The sequence below is a fragment of the Athalia rosae genome, chromosome 3 (genome assembly GCF_917208135.1).
Source record: "Athalia rosae chromosome 3, iyAthRosa1.1, whole genome shotgun sequence".
NCBI classification, from domain to species: Eukaryota; Metazoa; Arthropoda; class Insecta; order Hymenoptera; family Athaliidae; genus Athalia; species Athalia rosae.
The window spans coordinates 16,704,354-16,726,675 of NC_064028.1; the positions used below are offsets into that span (position 1 = coordinate 16,704,354).

Genomic DNA, 22,322 nt, shown 5'->3' on the forward strand with positions numbered 1-22,322 from the left:
TTCAAACGAAAGTTCACCGTAGTAATCATCTAACGTATATGTACGTACTCGGAAGATGAGCGCTATTTGCGAGATTACAAGTTGGCAGCAACAACCACCGACCTACCTACCTACCGCCAACCTTCGAGTCCCTCGGCACAGTTGGTCGCGCGCCTCGTCTACACGGCCCATTGTCTACAACGGGAAAAGTGCTGCGGAGCAGGCTCGAAGGAAGAGAAGAAGAGAAAAAAAGATGAAAATAGAGATCAAGGGACGCGAGACGTCTTCGTGTACATGAAAGGCGAGAGAGAGAATTTACAGGAGGGATTCCACGATCTTCTGAAAACATCCGAACGAAATTAGTTCGATAACGAGTATTTTTTTTCCCCCGGTTTTTTACCCTCTGACAAAAAAAAACACATTTTTCGGACGTCCGCGTTGAAAGATTTTACGGCGGTGTACGAAAGACGCGCGGATTTCGCGTTTGTATAATAATAGGGGAATTCGAATCGTTTCGACTCGACTACTCGAACGATGTTTACGGTCGCCGGCGTCCAATGTGACTCTATTTGTTGTTGCGCGTACCGAGACTGTACCAGATGACAATGAATTTGCGATTCAAGCTTCAGTTGCGTCGTGCCGTTTATACCGGCGAAAGCGAAGGGTTTAACGTGACGTCGATGAGTTGTGTAATCCGATGCGGTTCTACGGGTGTTTCGAATAACTCGATTGTTCGTTTTCTATATATATATACATGTACCTGAAGTGCAGCGCTTGATTCGCGACGCTTGCCTATTTTGTTGCAGAGGTATACGTGGGAAGCGCGGTGTTTACCGCTCGCTTTTGTAAAGACACCCGTCGATTTTCCATGCACTCGCGTCTCGTTACCGCTGCACGACGACCTCGAAAACGCGATTAGATTCGTCGTCCAGACTCGTAATTGTGGTCTATTATTTATTCACGCGATGCTCCGTCCGTGATGTCCGCTGCACTTCACGTGCGAAGAGCGTATAATTATCGCTTCGGAGATACAGATATTACGTAAACTTTATATATATTTATTCAATCGCGAAATCTGCGATACGCGCGATAAGATCGGAATACACCCACGAATTTTTACCGTACAAATATGCGTAAATCCAAATTTGTTTTCGCGTTCACCTCGGTGTAAATATACATGTAATCGTAATATCCAAACAGATTTTCAAAGTATCGTGTTACAAATGAGAAGATGTGATTGGAAAAAAAAAAAAATAAAGAGAAGTTCAACGTTCGCAGTTAGTTTACACGGTAAATCGTTATTTGGATAAATATAACGATTCATCTCCCCCCTCTCCTTCGCGAATTTTTCAAGTTTTAAATTACGATCTCATTTCGCAGTGGAAGTGAAGTGAAGTGAATTCGAAAGAAGCGGCAGCGAATGCACTCCGGTTTACAATCAGTCGGTGGAGATAATTGCAATCGGGAATAACCCGCACCCACGGGATCGGTATATCTCTTGGAATAGGGAAAAAATGGAGGACGAAATTAAAAAGGAGGAGAAGGACCAGGACGAGGAAATCCCAGACGACGATGTCCCGGCGGTAAGTCCATGCGCGATATAAATAAAAAAAATGCATCTACGTAGAGAGCACATGTCGCGATCGTACGTATAACGTTATACGCGTGTGTATAACTCGTTCCCAAGGAATCGGAGGAGAGTCGATGGTTCCACCGTCGGACTATCACTCGAAGATTTTTTAATAACGAATTTTTTACGTTGCGAGAGTAGAGATTTTCCGCAGATCCGAAATAAGACGAGTAAATCTCACAGTCAGGTGTTTGCGAAAGAGAAGGAAAAAAAAAACTTTTAAAGGGAATAAAAAATACCACCAGTGCGAGACGCATTGCCATCGTTCCCTCCCCGTCCTTTTCACCTTGATTTATCGAACCGGATACATGTTTTATCTCCGAAAAGTTTTTTTCGTACCTAACAATGGGCTCGTTTTATAAGTAGAAAGATGAGATTTGGAAGAAAAAAAAAGTATAAACTGCACGGAGTGAGGGGCGAACGAACAAAGAAATATCTCATTTTTATGTAACTATAGCGTAAACTATTTATACCGACTATCTTTCCGTTTCTTCCGATGATTCACTGACACTAACAAATTTTATATACACGGTGTGCACGTTTATAAATATATAACGGACAGTTTTCACGAGAACATTATTTAGCCCGAGTTTCGTGCAAACGAAGAAATAAAAAGCGTTACTTTTTTTTCATTTTTCGTTATACCGAGCTCGCCTTTGTTGTCTCTGTTTCTGACAATTTGGTTTGGTATATATATATGTATATATAATGAACCGTTGTTACCGAAGGGAGATAATTATTTTGTATTTACAACACAAGTGACACGTATAAATGTATACGTGCGAGAGCAGATTCAACACCGCAGGCAATGAGGACGGAACAACCACTTTTATTCCATTTTATTTTCCTTTCTCGTTTTCGTATTTATTGAGAATAAAAATATGAATAAATAAAAACGAAGAGTAGCGATGTTAAGAGTACCGCAATTTTGCAAAAATTTTCAAAAATTTATACAAATTACATGTGTGCGTAATATATTTTCATCAGTATCGAATAACTTTGCGGCATTGAGACGGGGTGGATAATTTTTTCTTCCCCCCTCCGTACGTTATAGCGTATGCGGCGAAAACACCGGACAAGGTTGTTCGGAAACTTTCTTCACATGAAACTTTCTTCCAATATCATCACGTCTTTCAATTTTACTGTACAGAGGTCGGAATTGCAGTGGTATATGTGTACAATATGTACAATGGAACTTTCTCACATCGCAATAATTTTCAAAAAGATTTTCGTCAAATCTCTCCGCCCTACATCGTACTTATAATACATAGGTATGTACAAACCTATGTGTCAGCGCTTTGATCTTATATGAGGGGTACAAGATACATCCGCCTAAAATTCTTCTGTCTAATCTTTTCTCGTCTCTCAAAAATTCATCTTTCTCTCTTGATCCGCGTAAGTCTCTAAAGCATCGTAGGGATGTTAAATTGGTGTTTTTTTTTTTTTTCTCCTCTTTTCCGTGTTCCGAGCATCTGAATTTCGTGTCACTTTTCTCAATTTAACATTTATACCTATCCCTACACGCGACGAAGAAACTTGTAATCATCTAGCGATTCCCTTTGATCATGAAAATTTATCCAACCTCTGCTAACCTCGAGAATAACCTATAAATATATATACGTTCGGTGTCTAAACGTTGATGTAGGTACTTTTTGCCCCGTCTGCGAGATTATTATAATCATAATAATAAATCTAAATATTTATGTACATTGTATATATATGTATATGTGTGTATACGTACACACTGCAAGGCGAAGTTGCGGCAGACATGTTAATTAGCGACGAATAAACAAATTTCCAGTTCGAGGCGAAGTTCCATTACATAAATAAAAGCTTAACTCGATGAGGAGATATACTCTTCTGAGATGTATGGAAAATTATATTAATAATGAAGAAAGTAAAAAAAGCAAAGAAAAACAAACAAAAAAAAAAAAACCAACGCCAAGCAACTATGGTACCTGAGTCATTAATTAGCCGGACTTTTTCTACGGTTAATAAAGCAGCTAGATGCTCGTTTGAACTCTCGGCTAATGTTTGATGGCGTACCTACTTGAAAACAAAAAATCGTTTATCTTGAAAAGCAGTCTATTACGCAAAGAGCGAAATAGTGTGTGCTTAGAATCTCATATCTGATATAAAATTGCGTCAAATATGTTTAATCGGAAAATGACACGGTGACATTGGAAGAAAAATGAGCAAAGAAAAGGGAATCGAAATGAAACGAGGTCGATATTTATAAAACCGTTGATAGTTTATAATTGAAAATTTTTGAACCTGTGGGTTTCGAGTTATTAAATTGCAGAGTTGCTAGTGCCCTTATAGAACGAGAGCGAATCACATCTTTTGAATTTCCCCTTTATTAAATACATCCACGGAATCTCTGTGTACGTAGGTATACCTATGCATATATACATATACTGCCGTATAAATTATACGGAGCTTTCAAACGGAGGAAACCTCCGCCTTTGTATTTCAGATACGAATTTGGTTTGCAAATTCAGCGATTCCGCGCGTGAACGCGACAATTAATGTACGGAAAATACCCACGCCAATTAAATCCGTTTAATTTCCATTACTATTGTGATCATCGTTACAACGAAACTACCTATAACGTAATTACGCGCTATACCTGTTTGAAAATTTGCCACCTGCAAATTAGTTTCGAGTTCATCCGTAATTTTGTTACGCGTTACGAATAACGATGTGTTCAACGCTAATTTTCTCGAGCCAAAAATCGGACGCAATCAATCCAACTGGTGTCCGACCTATATGACGCGAGCTGATTTTCTTAATTAGAAAATAATAATAACGACAGCGATAACAACGATGTAATGAAACGTGAAGGTGTAGACCGTATACCGCGCACAAAATGTGTGTACAGACTGGCGTACTAATTTGAACTGCAGTTTTAAATTTCCGGTAAATTTTTCAACCAATTTCCTCAACTGTCTACATTGATGTCCGTATACATACAGAGCGGACAACGTGAAATTGCGCACCCAGATTTTGTGCGCAAGCGTGAATCAAAACGACAGACGAATTTATCATCTGCTAGCGTGTTGTACCAACAGCCTCAGATTTCAGCTGTAGCTGTCAAATTGTCGATCACCAATACAGCTGAGATCGCCGTGTTTAAATATGACTGAGGTATGTTGTGTCAGGTGAATAATGCGACACAAAACCAGACACAGATAAGTAGGGTGGCATAGCATCAAATAAAATTGATCAATTGAATGAGAGATTAATTAAATGTCGACAGAAATACACTCATCGAAAAGTTCAGGTTAGGTTCTTGTATTTGACAGCTAAATCTGAAAGCGGAGTGTTGTTGGACATTCTGCGAAACAAATGCCGACGATCGCGCATGTGCAAATGGGGTGCGCAATTTCACTGTATATACGCGTGTAATATAACTTTGATATTACAGAAAATTGTTTGTAATCGATTTCCAGCTGTCCAGATGTTGCGGGTCTCACAGATATTATCTGTACGTTCTTCGCTTATTTTTTTGGAATAAAAGTATCAAAGACTGCTTTGCACAAACCTCCTTTTTTATCACGGTTAAAATTTCTTTTATTTCACTCCCGCACGGTTAGTTAAACTCTCGCGCCTCATTTTGGCGACACCGGAATTTAGGTACGAAAAAAGAAAACGAAGACGAAGAAAAGAAATTCTTCTGATTTACGTTCGAACCCCATCGACCCGAAAGTTTGAAGGGTTGAAAAAAAAAAATTTAGAAATCTCAACGACGAGGAGCCCGTGAATCATTTTTTTTTCAATCGTCATCATCAAATTTTATAGCGTGCCAGAAATTTGTACGTTATAATTTACGAAAACTCGTTTATGACATCGCGTTATGCCAAATAAATTTTCCTTCCACTTATCAATTATCAAAGTAATCAAACTCTGTAGGGGTAATAAATATATTACGAATAAAACGGGGATAAACGTACATCAACTGCAGGTACGTTAGATACGCACTGAAAGCTTAATGAAGTACGTTTTGTACACGTATAATTCTGTATTTGAATAATTTACAATTAGGCGTCGTGCCGTCTACCGCTACGTCGCGTCTTTGTAATTAAAATCATGGCGTGCGTATACAGGAGTCGTCCTATGAGCTTCGCTTTTCTACGAACCCCCTCGCCTATGCGTGGAGTACGAGTTATACCTACGCTGCAAATTAAAACGTCCGGGAGTGTGTCTAACGCTGACGCGAAACGCGTTTCAACCTCACAGTCCTAATTAACATTCACTCGTACGTCTTCCTCGATACTATGTATGTACATTCGATGATGCAAATCGATCCCTAACTAGAAAACTCTCCGCCCCTGTAATTCGTATACGATACCTTGTAGAAAAAATTCAATCACCTCCAACACCCGAACGGCAATAAATACCGAGGTACGCGAAGAAAGCTCGCGATTTCACGAGCATAGCACCGACTACCTCAACTGGGATATGCCACATGTATATCGTAACGTACCGCACGGTTCAATTTGTTAGATGAAATGATTAGCGATCGCGACGCGCGCGCTAATTTCTGCGTCGTTGATCAATCCCCTAATGTGTTCTGGGCAGGTATCACCGATGTACCATACGTGTATGTACCGTACATACTTTGGCCCGTGTACATACGTATGTATATATATATTTATTGTGAATCTTGATTACATGGGTACGTACACATAGATGAATATTCATGTATCCAGGCATATAGTTTACTTTACATCTATCTACATACGTATCTATAAATTAGATGTATTTATGTATTACGTACCCGTATAACGATATATGTATGTACATTATACTATACGCTTATGCTGCACGCATATAATGATCATACGCGACGCGCGTCTTATTCCGAGGTTCGTCCTGCGATGCGCTGTGTAATTTATGATCGACGAGAGCGCGCGAGAAGGAATCACCATAAAAATATTATGTACATTATACGTCGGTATGTACATACGATTCACACTCATACCTGGCTATGTATGTAGCGTGCGTAAGTAATATATTCGAGTTGGGCGACGGTGCGAAATGTTATACGATCCTACTTCGTCGTACTCCGCGGCTATATATTACACATTATATATTTATATACGTTAGAAAAACGTTCGAATAAATTGACACCTTCAATTTTACGGTCGTTATAAGCCAATCTCTGAGTGATTTCTTCCTTTATCTTCTTTTCTTTACTTTACTTTCCTCTTCTAGTACTACAAGCAGCACGGAATGATTATATGCAAATACATGTGTGTTCAGGTATACGTTATACATCGGGAATATGACATGCACGACGCGAAACGCGAGGAATTTCTATATACTTGTATTACAATCACTTTGAAACGTGAAATCTGCGAGAAATAACGAGCGGGTGGTCTTGAAAAATGAGGAAAAAAAACAAAGTTGAACAAAATCTTACCGCTAAAAATCAAATATTTTATAGCACATGGTTTTTTTTCTCTAGTTTCTAACGAAAAAAGCTTCGGAACATGCGTGTGATTAATTTTCTCATTTTCTAACGACTAATGGAGCCTATTTTTTGAACATTTTGCAGAGGGATCGGGTTGTTGTAAATGGTACGTATGTACATAACATTCCAGACATTTATTTTCTACTATATCTGATCATATTTTTGGGTAAAGACAACGACATTGAACAGGACAACACAGATTTATAGTGTCTAACATTTATTATATGCATATGTATATATATATATGTATATATTATGTAGAAATCAGACTTATGTATACATACTTATCATATATAGCGACGCGAATTATAGATATTTATTATACCTATTCGTGTAATTAAATGGCGGTGAATTGATTAATTTATTTGAAACTAATTAATCGTTCATTGGAAGGAAAAGACAAAAAAAAAAAAAAACAACGGGCTCACGTCAGAATGAGGATTCGTGAATTAGTTAAATCAGATATTAAATCTCCGTTGTATAATCGATTGGAGTTCGCAAAATTATTACATACGGCTACAGAAGTTACGATGATTTATTATATTATCGTTCGATCTTCTTGAAATCGGATGGTCCCGTTATACTCGGATACTGAGAAGGTAAAAAAAAGTTCCAAATTTCAGAGATGATATCTAACTTCTCGTTTTATTTAATTTATAGCTCTATTCTTTTCTCTTCAATGGCAACGATATTACACCGTTGAAAATTAAGGGTCGCTCCTGATTGTCCCGTGAAGTAACGCGAGCGTTGATTTGAAAGAACTTTGTAATTTTGTAAAGTGCAAAGTTCCTTTTTTTTTTCAATTAATCTTTTTTCTTTCGCTTCTATTCCAATAACGCGAAGTTTAGACCGCGCAAAGAAAACTTTTCTCGAATCTGATGTCCTAAAGATTACGTGCTCATTTATCACGGTCTTTATCCGCCACTTTGATTCACTATTCAATTTTTCGATGACAACGATTCGTATCGGTCGCGAGGAAAACTAAGAATGCGAAATAAAACGATTAAGCAAAATAAGTGGCGGTGATAAAGGGAAAGTTTTTCAAAATTTCGTCACGATATTTGGGAGTGAGAAAAAGGTGATTTCATTATTTTAGTTAATGTGAATAAATGTCGGTCTCATTTTTGGAATATTTTCACACGATCGCCAAAATGCACTTTTAATAAATTTTAGTGAAAAAGGACGAGAGATAAAATATACAGGATATTATACAAGGAACTTCATTCCACCGATTATGCCGATGAGAATGAAAAGGATAAGTGAAAGAAAAAATGAGGAGAATCGGAAGAAAAAAAAAAATGATAATCGAAGCAGAGTTTTTATTAGAATACTTTTTTCGCCGAACGATCACTACATGGACAGTTCGAACGGTATGCGGGTAAGGGGTGGTGTATCAATTATGTACATGTAATGACGATAATTTGAAGAAATAAAGGACGCGCGCGTTCCTGCGAACCGAATCGCCGCAGAGAGATCGGAACGGATGTAGATAGGGACAGGTTTGAAGCACGCGGTTCGAAGAACTGCTGGACTGTCAAGCTATAACGTTGCGCTGAGAATCTGCGACTGCTGGAGTAAAAGGGAGCAAAAAGGGAAGTTGCCATGGTGATCGCGGCGGGGAACGCGTGCCAAGTCCCGCGCTTGCGCCCGCAACAGGTTCGCGGGTGATCCTCCTCGCGTACATATACCTACGTTATGTACGTATTGATGTAATACATCACGAAGATTATATAATACGGTTATGTATACATGCACGTATGTATACATGACACTCGTGTACATCCTTTGTGATAACCGTTCGCGAGGCATACATAGCACGGTTGCGCAGGGAAGAGCGAGTCTTGGAGGGTTGTCCGAAGTCTTTTGATTTTCAAAAATAGGAAATCCGAGGGCGGCTACGGGTGAATTTTTGTTCGGAAAAGAAAGCATTTGTTTTGTTTTGTAGAGACTCGGGAATTTCTTGATATCGTATATCGAATGGAGCTTTGAAAAATTGAAGTCGTCGAAAGACCGGAAAATAAGAGTATGATTTTCTGACGGATCTTCGTCCAAAATTTATCACGCGATCCGTTTAACCGACCGTAGAATATCGGTCCACTTGGCCGACATCTTTATTTCGCCATCTTCGTTCATTTACTTATCTATTTATCTTGTTTTAATTTATTTTTCCTTTTTCCATCCGACGTTTAATTCAGAGACAATAGCCCTGAAAAGGGTTCGACGTTGAGGGAGGTATTCAGACACTCGAGCGTCCTTTTTTACAGGGATGCAAGGGACGACGGCACGGGTATAATTGTTATAAAATTCGTGAGATTTTTTTTTAGCACGTGTCTTTGTGCGCGATCTTTTTCACAATCCATACCGACACTCGAAAAGGTGTATAAAACCACTTGGACTTTATCAGAGTGGATTGTTACGAGAGAATCTTATCGAAGTCTTTCTTTTTTATCAAATATAAGTAGGTACACCGTATAACTGTATAAGAAGAAGAAATTAGAGAAATCAAATTTTGCGAGAGAATTTACCCCGGAAAATTCCTCACTTACTTTGTACGTTTGCATAGGTATTTGATTAGAGAAAGGAATTCTAAAGTATTTCGCATACTCAATTTCATGACAAACTGTGGGTAGTATCATTCTGGTAACTCAAGACAAATAAGTCAAGAGAGCTTGAGATGAGATTTTCAATTCAACTATTCGGAAGGTCGGTTATCGTAGAATTTCTGTTTGTCTCGTGTTACAAGAAAAATAAAAACCGTGAATCTTTCATCTCAATTTATTTATTCATTCAGTTTATTTATTTTTCATGTATCGCGCATGGACAAAATTCGCAATCATATTGAAAAAAAAAAAATGTGATAACATAAAAAACAAGAAATTTATCAATTCAACTTGTGCAATTTATATTACCAACTAATTTACATAAACGGAAGAATGAATCGGGGATTTATCGATGAAATGAAAAAAATCGCGATTGATTAGTTTAACTTTTTGAAAAACACACGGTAAAAATACTCTGGCCGTACGACGTAACCGTTGCGTATTTCGACCTACACACACACACACATACATCGCGACAGATCAAATTTTCCCCCTATCTCCCACTCGTAAAGGTAACGTAGGCGTACACAGCTAATAGCCCACGATTTCCGGGAGCTTTAAAGTTGATGGTCACTGCAATTGTACATGCCCGTGTGTACGCTCTTGCGTTTCGGGATCAGGTTTACTACGGTAGTGTACGTACGTATACGTATAACATCGCTATTTTATCGGTTGGAATTAGCGAAACTGGAACATGACCGAAAATCTAACGACGAACGCGTATATAACTATACACATCCCACTAAATAATCGGCCGCTTCCAAATTACCCCGTGCGGAAATGGAGTACAGAGTACACACGCGGAGAGCATCGGGCATCGAGGATTTCAGCCAGGCAACCGGCTCCAAGGGGTTGTACAGTTTATTAGCTCAGCCCCCCCCCCCCCCTTCCCCTCCGTAATAACCTATACGTAACTCTATGAGCGACGGCCACACACGCAACCTGAACGCAAACAAGCTATTATTGGACGAGTTGTTATCCGATCTACCGGGAAACAAAAATTTAGGATTTCGATCGAAGTTTTTCGAAGGGAAAAGTCCCATTGAGCGAATAATTATTATCGATCCGTTGGTCGGTTTCCGTTCATTATTTCGTCTCGTATCCGCGACCGGAGAGACGAAGAAAGAGAAAAGGGTAACGGGGAAATCGCATCGATCGCGAGAAACCAGAATCTGCTTTCGCGCAAGATGCCTATACGTGTATAATGTGCGGTGTGTGGGGCATTTATTTTTGGAAGGGGAATCGTGTGCACGCGGTTTACGAGTTGCAGTTTCGAATCCCTCGCTACTTAACCATTCGCCCCCGCAACCCCCAACAGCTCGATGTACACGCGATAGGGAAAATATAAGGGTGCCCACAGGAACAATCCAGTACCCACATGCGCTATAAATGGTGAATATTGTGCGCTCCGATAACTCCAGCCTCTCTCTGTTCTTCTCCTTTCTCCTCATCTCGCCGGGGAGAAAACGTCAAAACTTGTGCACAAAAACTTTTTGAACGTTATCTAAATTCCAATTTCTCTCTGTGCTTTTTTTTTCCCCGATGTGAGATGAAATACGATAGAGAAATGAATGCCCATCGCGTATTACTGTGCAGTATTTTATTCTGAAAATTATTTCGATATTATGAAAACGGACGTTTTAAAACGCGCATATTATTAATTCTCTCGTTAAACGCAGGTGTTACGAACACGAAATCGAACTTAATAGGGGCATGCAGGGTCGCTTGTACATCTGATCTTTTTTTGGTATCCAAACAGCTTCGAAAGAACGGCAGGTGAGCGGGTTTTTTCCCTCTAATTTTTTCGGTTGCTTTTTTTGCGGGGGCGTTTAGATATTATTATAGATACGTGTGTACGTATACCTGTATCCGTAACATTTTTATATTCACCTGTACGAAGTGAACATTTTGAAATGGTAAAGGAAACAAAAAAAAAAGAAAAAGACTGAATCTGTTCTAACAGCTATTTAATACCTTAAGCTAACGGTTAATTAGTTCATGTTACTGTATGGAAACAATTACATCTACCTGTTAATGTTAACTTTAACAAAGACAAAAAATAATTGTTTATCTTTTCAAGAAATATTCATCAAAATCAAGAGAGCTCCGATGCTGCAACAGGAACGCGGAGTAGTCAGTTGGGTGTGTAGCGCACATTATACCCTATAGGCGAGAAGGTTCCGCGGTATGCATCTATTGCAGATATTTATTAGCTCCGGGCGAGGAAAGCTGCAGGGAATCGTACACGTATGTACAGAAATGGAAGGCGGCCATACCGACGACGGTGTACGTGGGGTCCCCGTTTAGGAATTGGTTTGTGGAATCGTGAGCGGTGCACGGTATCTGATTATTATTCATTTTGTACGTTTTTCGTGCCTCTGGCAATTATTTGAAAAACCGTAGAATATGCCCAACCGAGTTTTGAAGAGCGCTTGAAAAATCAATTTCACACGAATACAATCGGATCGAAAAATGCGTCTCTGAAAAATACGTGTCAAAAACTTTTCGTAGGACATGATAAATCTCGTGGGATGTTTTTTTTTCATTTCAGGCGTTCAGACGATGTTTGAGATTTTTTTTTTTTACTTCCGCAAAGTGGGCGGTAGAGTTTTGCGGCGATCAGATCGTGAAACGTCGTACATAATGTTATTTGAAATCCTGGACTGTACGGGATCGTTATAGGACTGTCCCCGACTGTACGTCGTGGGGCAGGACGTGGCGACGTGGTGTGTTCGGTATTGGAATACGTGTACGGCTACGGTATATGTATACCTATGTGTACCGGAGGGTCTCCCCGTGATCGTGACCAGAATAACGCCAGTCGCGATTTTACACGAGCAAAACGATCGCCTTCTTGCCCGCTGCCCCCCCCCCCCCTGCCGTATGGTTAGGCTGCTGCAGAATCGTTTCAGCAAAAATTCTACCCGTAGCGTACGTATAAACTCGCGAACTCCGATCGACGACCATCGCGACTCCCCGCTTTTGAAAATCACGCTATAGGTTATCAAAAACTCGTCGAAATTTTTCCTACCGAACACCCGCGACGTTTCTTTGCACCGTTCTTTCGAGGAGTCGTCAAAAAAAAGAATCGCGCAAATTTCGCTCACGTCATCCGGGTGGTATCTTCGCGTCTTTTGTTCTTCTCGGAGTTCATTACATTTGTGCGACATGAGCACACAGGTATGTCCCTGTCCGATGTATGTGTGAGAGATTTCCTCGTGTATATGTATGTACATAGATGCAGGTAGCGTCATATACGGGGCGCGTCAGCTGCTGTTCTTTATTTATGTGTCAGTTGATTGAGCGACCAGCGACAACAACTGTTGTTTCTCCATATTCACCTGGCGCGCGGTGTTTCTATCCTCACTTGTATTCGTCCCGCTGTTTCTTCTCTCTAGGACTTTTCAACCCACCTATGTTACATGTATACGTATACGCGCACAACGTACCTATTCGCCTCCTGCCGCTCCGCGTGTTACTACAGTCGTTGGATTTTAAAACGACACATGCATACGTAGAAGAGAATCGCCTTCTAAATGGCACCGTGTTACCACCCAGGTGTCGCATATGGCGGCGATGAAAACTTCGACGCGGTTGAACCACCTAGTAATTACGTCTTCGTAAAGATCGACTTTCACGAACGTCGGTATTAATTTTGATTACTCCCTTTCGCGTCGATAATTGTTTTTTTCTATTTTTTTTTTTTCTTCTGATAACCAGAAGTTTAACCGAAAATTCCCAGGCATATAGATATCGTTGTTATAACGTAATACATATGTATACGTACGTACGTCCGTACAATATGTGAGTTTAATATCCAGAACGGATGCGCGCGTGGATTATTTTTCGCCGGAAGTCAAGGGGCATCTTTGAACGATTATATGTATATACAGATGTATATATATCTATATATGTGTATCTTTCTTTTCGACTTCCGTTTTTTCATTTTCTATCTTTTTTACCCCTCCTTTCGTTTATTATTATGTATTTCGTTTGTTCTTTTTAGCATTTATTTTCCATTTGAATAGTTTTTTTTTTTTGTTTTTTTTTTTTCACTTCTTCTTCTTCTTACTTTAATATTTCTTTCTCCTCTTCTCCCATTGTGCCGCAGCTTCTGCGTGTACTATCGCGAGGTAAAAGCGAGACAGCGACACGATGCCTGTCACGTCGTAAAAGTCAGCGAAGCGTTATAACCGTTCTGTTTCATATCCTGGCCTTTCGTCGACGCCGTCCTCGTCGACGTTCGCTTTACGTCTGGCTTTGGTTTTGCATATAGGTGGTATATACATATACACCTATAATACCGCGCGTAAGGTCGCCTTTTTACACTCCTTCGATAGTTCGGAAACACTCTTACCGTACTCGCGTTCTTCGACTCATTGTTAGTTTTATACATACATGTATACTTACAACGCGTTTTATTATCAATCCAGGAAACAAATTTTGCAGTTCTTCTCGCTGTGCCGCCTTACGAAACATCGGATTAAAACGTTCGTTCGCGTGGATGCTTTTGTTCGACATCCGAGGGTACGAGTACACGGGGTAAATGTTATTGTTGGAGGAAGAAATTGCAGGATTTTAAATTACGAGCTCGACCTGGGGTGAACCTTGGGCGAGCTTTACCGAGTACAAATAATTCTCTAAAATAAACCGAGGAATTTGATACTCGGAGGGTGGAATCGATCGGTGATGTTGATCTTGAAGGCGAACCGCTCTTCGCCATCCTCATCGGGGATTTACGGAAACGGCAATTATTTTTCGGGATAAATATTACATCGGGAGGTGAAAAACGGATGACCGTATATAACTTGACCGCAAGATCACGACGCCGCGAACGAAATTATACGCACGTGAAACGTTTGTTATAACTTTTTTGTTTCATCGAAGTTAGGTACATAACAATTTTCACGTAACGTTACACATATATGTATGTATACGTATACGTACATGTGTAGTTATTTACATGCAAGAACTTTGTAATCCCGTTCACGACATGTAATCCATTCGCGAATTAACGCCAGTGAATTTGTACACGCGCGTATAGGTTATATGTATGTATACCTGTTAGGTTCACTAACAACCGTTAAATATTATTATAGTTCCCATGCAAACTTGCATATGTTATGATTCCTCATGCACTCTGGGCCGATATAAATATTTATCAGTGATTTTTCGTAACGTAGGAGATTTGTAAGAAATGTAAAATCTTCTCTCACCTTTGAAAACGGTTGGGACGTCCTACCCCCCAAATGAACCGAAATTTTTTCGAAAAAAAGGTAGCCGGCCTGTAATACGCGACGCATTAAAATGGCGGTGTTTCTTTACACCGCGTACCGCGCGTATACGTGCGTTACAACCTAGTATGTATATGCACAATAATGAGTGTGGCCACACCGATGTAAAGAAGATAAGATAATTACATAATTGTTGGTCTCGGAGGCAACATTTGCTGCAAAGAGATTTAGATTACTATGGGTGAAACGAGATAACACGGATAACCCAATTATATCATTAAAACCACCGGACCGTAATCACCTCGTCTTTTGCAGCAGTAGATTCGATGCTTTTATATACATGTGGTATTCCACGCGCGTCCCACTTACTCTGCAGTATTTCCAAAATTTGCGTCGTGATTTCTTTCAAAATTTTCTTATAAAAAACGCGAGTAAGTTCGGCGTACCGAACAATTTAAACGATACGATATCATTACCTTCACCTACACGTACGTGTAACGTTGGTGAGATGGGAAGAGCTTGCGGGGGTGCAGCGCCACGATGGTTTTCAAAACTCTTATCGTTATTACAGCTCGAAAGTTTCGCGAGTTTGAAACAAAAGTTTTTCATATTTATACCGTTACACGTACAGAGGAGATGATTAAATGCATTTTCGTGCTCGACTCGTTTTATCAGTCGTTGTAATCGTTAGCGAACAAATCCCTCGCCTTTTTATTGTGGATCGCAACCATTTCGCGATGCGATGGGTACCAGCCAGTGCCTTTTCAAGAGTTCAGATTGATTGTCTCGAGATACAGCACATTATATCTATGATGGAACCGATCGACGATGATCAATACCCTCGTAAAAAGACTTTTAGTTTTAATTCCTTTATGCTTACTTGGAAATATAAAGTAACTTGCGCGACGAGAGTTAATATTTATTTTTCAACTCATTTTTTCCTCTCTTCGTTTCAATTTCTTCACTATTCTCTCTTGCTCTCCCTCTCTCTCGTTTGGTGCTAGATTCTTTTCATTTTTTTTCCCCGTCAAGAGGGCGGAAGAGTTTTTCTTTTCCGCATCGCGCATATTCCATCTCTATGTATATACTAACGCGCGATCCATTCCCCTTTCATCCCTCCGATTTCACCCTCGCTGCCCTCACCTTTACCCCCCCCCCCCCCCCGTGTACACAAATATTGAAACACATCTGTTGACTTACGCACAGATTACATTCCCCGGCTTCTCGAACCGCCGCTTTATTTTTACAATTTTTTTTTATACGTGCTAACTCTGTACATAGGTGTACGTATGTATACAATACTACGTCGATTAATTAAAATTGAACACTGCGAGAAAAGGACGGGTAATTTATCGAATCTGAACCCTGTGCAGATAGATCGCTCGCGGGCGCGAAAATATGACGTATAGGAATCGATGACGGATACGAAGTAGATCACGTATGCCCTTGCCCATGACGATTCTGCTTCTTTTCTGCTTTGGTACACGCGTACCTACGTTACGCATGGCTATGCAGATTCAACGCGTCCATATACACGTGTGGAATAACATATGTAGGTATCCTCCGTAAGGTAACAACACGTAACAAGAGATGAGAGTGAACGTAGGTATACAGGTATAACTAGCGGGCGTATATCCGAGCATGTACTTACGTACGTACAAACGTACGTAGTACCTACAATGCAAATGAAACGACAATGGAACAAGCCCGACGGCGGCGCCCTTGGTCATCTTATTTTATTTTATTTCATTTCATTTTATTCTTCTCCCCCTTTTTTCTTTCTTTATATTCCGTCATATTTTTCCCCTTTTCGAATATACCTATGTATACCCGCGGTGTACGGTACAGGTATAATTGAATAGTGTTTCATTTCGTTTCGTCTCTTTTATTTTCTCCGACTTTTTCTTTTGTCGCATCATTTTGTTAATTATTATCGAAGAGCGGAGGAATTGTACGTACCAGTACCACGTAAAATACGAATGAATTTTTCTCTCCATTACCGACCCGCGGTGGTAAGATAATTTTATATCGCTCCTCCGTATATCGTACAAGCCATGTACGCGCCTGTACCTACGTCCTATGTACCCACGTCCTATGTACAAAATATAACCGCGTAAATGTACCTACATAACCAACCATCTGAAATGTTACTTTATTGATGGAAAAGATGAAGAAGTAAATTCAATCTTCGTACGTAGGTATATACATATATGTATATAGTTATATACGCTATCTAACTCTCATCGCTCGGTTTTGAAGCATATTTCATACGTCTATATATGTGTATATATTTATATACCTGTACATCTACTCATGTCATTCCTTGATGTGACTTGTGCGAGCCACATGAATATTCAACGACAACGAACGACGATCGTATTTTCTGTATCTATACTCCGCTATACGTGACGTGGGAAAAATTTTGCATGGAAATTTTTCACAATTCTTCGACGTACACGAGAATATAGAGAAAAAAAAAAAATAAGTACCAATATAAGTTATAACAGCAATTTATGACCAACTAATAAATGGTAAAATTATTCGGTGTATAATTGTGAGAATCTTTCCATCAACTCACGTAACTCGTCTATATAGAATTTAAAAACAAAAAAAAAAATCATCTGCAGAAGAGCCATATATATACGTTATACGTAATTGTATATATGCAATTGATATACATATATATAAATTTTGTACGAAATCGAAACGATAGGAATGGAAATTATAGTTTATTTTTTTCTTTTTCTTCATTCTTACCGTAAAGCCGATTCCAACGGTGGCTGCGAAATTTCCCATTTGAAATTTCCCCGTGTCAAATTGAACAAGGAGCGAAGTTTTACCGACTCCGCTGTCACCCAGGAGAATAGTCTGCGAACAGATAACGTTCGGAGATAAAATTTGAATTTATTTATACGCGCACACGATTTGTAACATCTCGTTATGATGTAATGCACACACGATCGTTACACTCGTCGTTTTTACGAAGGGAGTGATTCTTTTTTTCTTTTCTTTGTTCTTTTTTTTTTTTTGTCTTTTGTGCACCCGGTTTTATCAGTATAGGATATATAAGTACATAGCGTCGAGTTAATTATACACCGGAACGACTTAATCATCGAGTCGATCCATCAGTCATTTCCCCTTATACCTACGCGTTACACTGCACTCGACCACCGTGACGAGGATACCAAAGTCTGACCCTCCTAATACCTGCAGCTGGTTTTTACACTCGTCGATCACCTCGTGAAACTGACCTATTCCGATCCAATGAAAAATTTGGTTCGATATTTTTCGTTGAAACGATACGAAAAAAAAAAAATATAATGAAACAACTGAAAATAAAAATCGAATGAAGAAAACCTCGCCTTTTTTTTTGAATACAATGAGAAATGTGACGATCGAAATGTAACATATACGAAATTCGAGGAATTTTCTCACATAAGAAGATGATTGGCGTACGTAATACGGGTGTACGTATTGGCGCGCACAGGTAGTAGTACGGAGCAGGTAGAAGGCGATACAGCAGAGCCTACACCTAACTATAGGCGTATAAGCTTCCGTCGGTGCTACTAGACCAGGCTAAACATTGGCAGGTGTATAATCTATTGTGTTATACCTACGGGTGTATAATATCATCCAATAACCTGCTGCTGCACCCGCTCTGACTTTACGAAACGTGAAACGTTCCTATATACACGGCGTAAAAAGTCAGCTTTGACGCTCGCGGCCCAGGCTTCGTATCAAAATGAAAATGAAAATATATATAGTGAAATAAAAATTAGTCGAATAATAGGAAAAAGAATAACTTATTCGAGGATGTTTTTATGAAGGTACGGTAATTAAAGCTTTGACGGTAGCGGGGAACGATTGTTCTTGTAACACCGTGAATTACACCTATATCGACACCTGCCGCAACCAGTTTTTCTTCCTTTTTTTTTTTTTTCTCAAAAAAATTTCTCCACTTCTTCCCTTCCATTTTTCCGCTCCTGTTTCTCCGCACGTATTTTCATCCGCAATGGCGCGTCGTCGGACGCAAAAGTCGGAATAAAATTAACGCCATTTTTTGATTCGGGTTAAAGAAAAAAAATTTCCGCCTCTATTACGGGGTTATAGTTCCCAATTAGACTGCGAACGCGCGTGCGATTCGCACCCCCCCCCCCCCCCCCCCCCATCTTACGTGTCGCGCGTTCGTGGCAACTGATTCGACGACGCGCTAATTGGGATCTCCTTATTATACGCTCACTCGAATCCCAACGACATCCTTGTGGTATAATAAATTTTTCTATACGCTTTAACAGAATCACGAGGACCCTTCGCCGCGAGGAATGTTATACGTTCTCTGTATTGTAGAGTAAAAATAATTTGCCAATGAGAATTCTCACCGAGCTTCTCGCTCCCCGAATTTCTCTGTACCGAGTCGCGTCCTTTAGCGCCTGTTCTGTTTTTTTATTTTATTTTTTAACGACGGTCGTTTCCAGGATCGACGTTCCACGCCGTACGATACTACACGTGGAGGTCGCGCCGTTCGATCAGGTATATTAATAGGGAGAGGATGTTAATATTTCTGGTCATATATTAGTAGGATCTTACAATTAGGTATCGCGTATATATAACACCCACCTACCAAGCTACACGTCATGTCTGACCGACTTTTGGGAAGTGGGACGTCTATCGGATATTTTGTTACCCGACGAGGGGGGATCCGATGGGTATAACCGTGAGATATCGATCTAGCGTTCGTCGGTTCCTTTGTCAAAGGCTGTGACATCCGACCACCGTAATGATAACACCCGAGGAAGGGGGGAAAATTAAGGACGGAGGGTAGCGATAAAACGAAACAAAGTTCGTAAAATATAGGTGCACAACGGAATCGAGACGTTCGAATTACAAAACTTTTGTCGGCAAGAGATGCGAAAAAAGTATATAAATAAATCTCGTCAATTGCAGCGGGTGGAACTATATAAGCGGCGAATGATGTTCACTATGAATCTGATCGTTGTCGTCGTTATTTTTTATTATTTTCTAAACCGCGCTCGTAAAGTCGGAAATATTTTTTATCTCTCTGTCTCTCTCTCTCTCAGTCTCTCGCTTCGTCTTTTTTCCGCGGTAAGTTATACCTACGAATTTAGCGAGGTTGTGGACCATTAGTAACGCGTCACTCCGAGGGTATGAAAATGACTAGACGGAGATTCATTGCCGCCATTAAAGAACCTTCTCAATCATATTTCACACTTCCGACTCGTTGCGAGAATTTCGCAGCATGAGCACACACCCGCTCGTATACTTGCAAAAAAAAATGCGAGAAGAAGAAATCGCGTCGTTACACATGTGTTGTATATTCGAGGTATGAACTACGGGAAGTAACGAATATGAAAAAACGACGAGAGAAAAACAAAAATAAAAAATAAAAAAAAAGTACGCGACGTGTTTCCAGAAGTTGAAATACAAACGAATAAAAAGCGTTACATACGGCAAACGATAGTCGTGTGTTAGTCAACCTCCGATAATTGTAACGTTGGCGAACACGCTGTTCCCTTGTATGTATATTACACACGGTTAATTATCATTTAATTTACCTTCGGAGGAAAATATGTATGTATGTATGTATACGTAACGCATAACACAGGTAGAAACTTCTAACGAGTTAATTGGCACGTAATATAAGGGAGGATAAGTTTTCGCTTCATTATTGCTCGTTACGAATAATTATAACAAACGTTTTCACAGTTGATTCGATTAGGTCGCACATGGAAGTAGGTGTAGGCGGGTATGTAACCATGTACGCAACGCATGTAGATATCATGTAGAGCGACCGTATGTGCGGGGAGGGGGGTGGAAGGGTCGTAGGTCATTCAATCTCCTTTATACGATCGCTTTTATAGAGATGTTCAGGATTCGCGATGCGACCGGAACATATCCGACGTTACATGTGACGCTGCGGCATGCATGGCAGTCTCTCCGCGAAAGACGGCGGAGTCGCAGTCGCAGTTGCAGTTGTTTGCGTTACGCGGCAGCGTGGATGCGGTCCTATGGGAATAAATACCTCGTACTAGCCTCGGAGCTTCGTTCGCTCGTTCGTTCGTTCGCTCGTTCGCTCGCTCGCTCTCGGTAGGTAAAGGGAACCTTGGAACCCCGCTGTAAGCAACATATCGCGTTACTCGTTTACAGTCCAAGCGGTCCAGACGTAACTCAAATACTTAAACGCAAAGGCAGAGCTGCGCTAACCGCTCTCGGCTGCTGCTGCTGCTGCTGCTGCACCACCACCGCAACTCTCGCACGCTATAAGGCTACGTTTTACGTACGTACGTACGTACCTACCTACCCACCTTATACCTATATGTATACGCGTACGAAAGCTAAGCACTCGCACTCGCACGCGCACACTTGTCTACTCGTACCCCCCGTTGCATACGTCGTAGCCACGCTTATCCCGACGTTACACACCTCTCGTTCTCGGTGGTATGCGGTATATCACATACCCGTGGTACGTGTGTATAAATGTACAGGCGTATGTGTGCAAGCAAGTGGAAATATCTGTTTACCAGACACTGCTATTGCAGTGGTACTCAATTGCTGCTATTATACTTCAAGGGACGACGGCGTGTCGGCCATTTTTTTTCTTTTTTTTTTTTTTTTTTTCTTTACTTTTCTCCAATTTTTATCCGTTCGATTTGCGCACGGTTCGAAGATTTTAGTTTTGACGATAAGACGCGCGCAATTATTGTCGAATATGATGAATGCGCGTCGCGCGAAAGCGCGGTGTGTTTTGCACGGAATGCCTGCACCGAACTTTTCTCGAGGGAGTCCGGAAAAGCCCATCGGGGTAGGAAAACCGTCAGCCCTTTTCCATTTATCTTCGCAGGGGTTCGTACAACGCACTAGTATATAGAGATACTACTCGTATGTACATGTGGTTTACCCCACGTGAAACTCCTAAACGAATTACGTTACACACGTTATACACACACCTCAGTGAACCAAAGTCTCGAACACGCATTCCAAGGTTTATCCTTCGCTCGGCCAACGTCAGACTTTATTGGTATATCAAAAATTCCGATTTCGAACGTTTGTGTACCAAAAAGTTTTTACTATTTTATTTTTTTCAATTCCATTTGTCCGTTTCCTATTCTACGTATATTTATCGCAAACCGCGGTATTATGTAGGCGAAGTTCGATATTTCGCGAGGCCCGTGCGCGGGTTGAACGGTATATACGGAGACGTAAAAAGGACGAAGGTGCATCACGGTAGGAAAGATCCCCATCTGTACGTGGAAGTTTCTTCGGGGTATAAGTGGAAAGCAAATAGTGAAAGCATGACTCTTATCTCGGGTGTCCCGAGACGTCCCGTCCCGTATTAGGGTGAGAAGAAAGAAGGACGTGTGCGCGCCGCTCATGTACCGTAGGGT

The 22,322-nt window shown here is 40.5% G+C and overlaps 1 protein-coding gene across 3 annotated transcripts in view; it reads right to left on the reverse strand.

The window, feature by feature from the left end:
- The window catches only part of LOC105683423 (ras-related protein Rab-37), a 49,320-nt gene that overhangs the window by 18,868 nt on the left and 8,130 nt on the right, over positions 1–22,322 (reverse strand). For 2 of the 3 annotated variants that reach the window (XM_012396000.3, XM_012396002.3), the window contains one exon: positions 17,677–17,787. In XM_012396000.3, the coding sequence (XP_012251423.2) occupies positions 17,677–17,787 (111 nt within the window). Of the gene's footprint in view, positions 1–7,369; positions 8,629–17,676; positions 17,788–22,322 lie in introns of those variants that run through there. The other variant, XM_048652691.1, reaches the window with a different exon arrangement.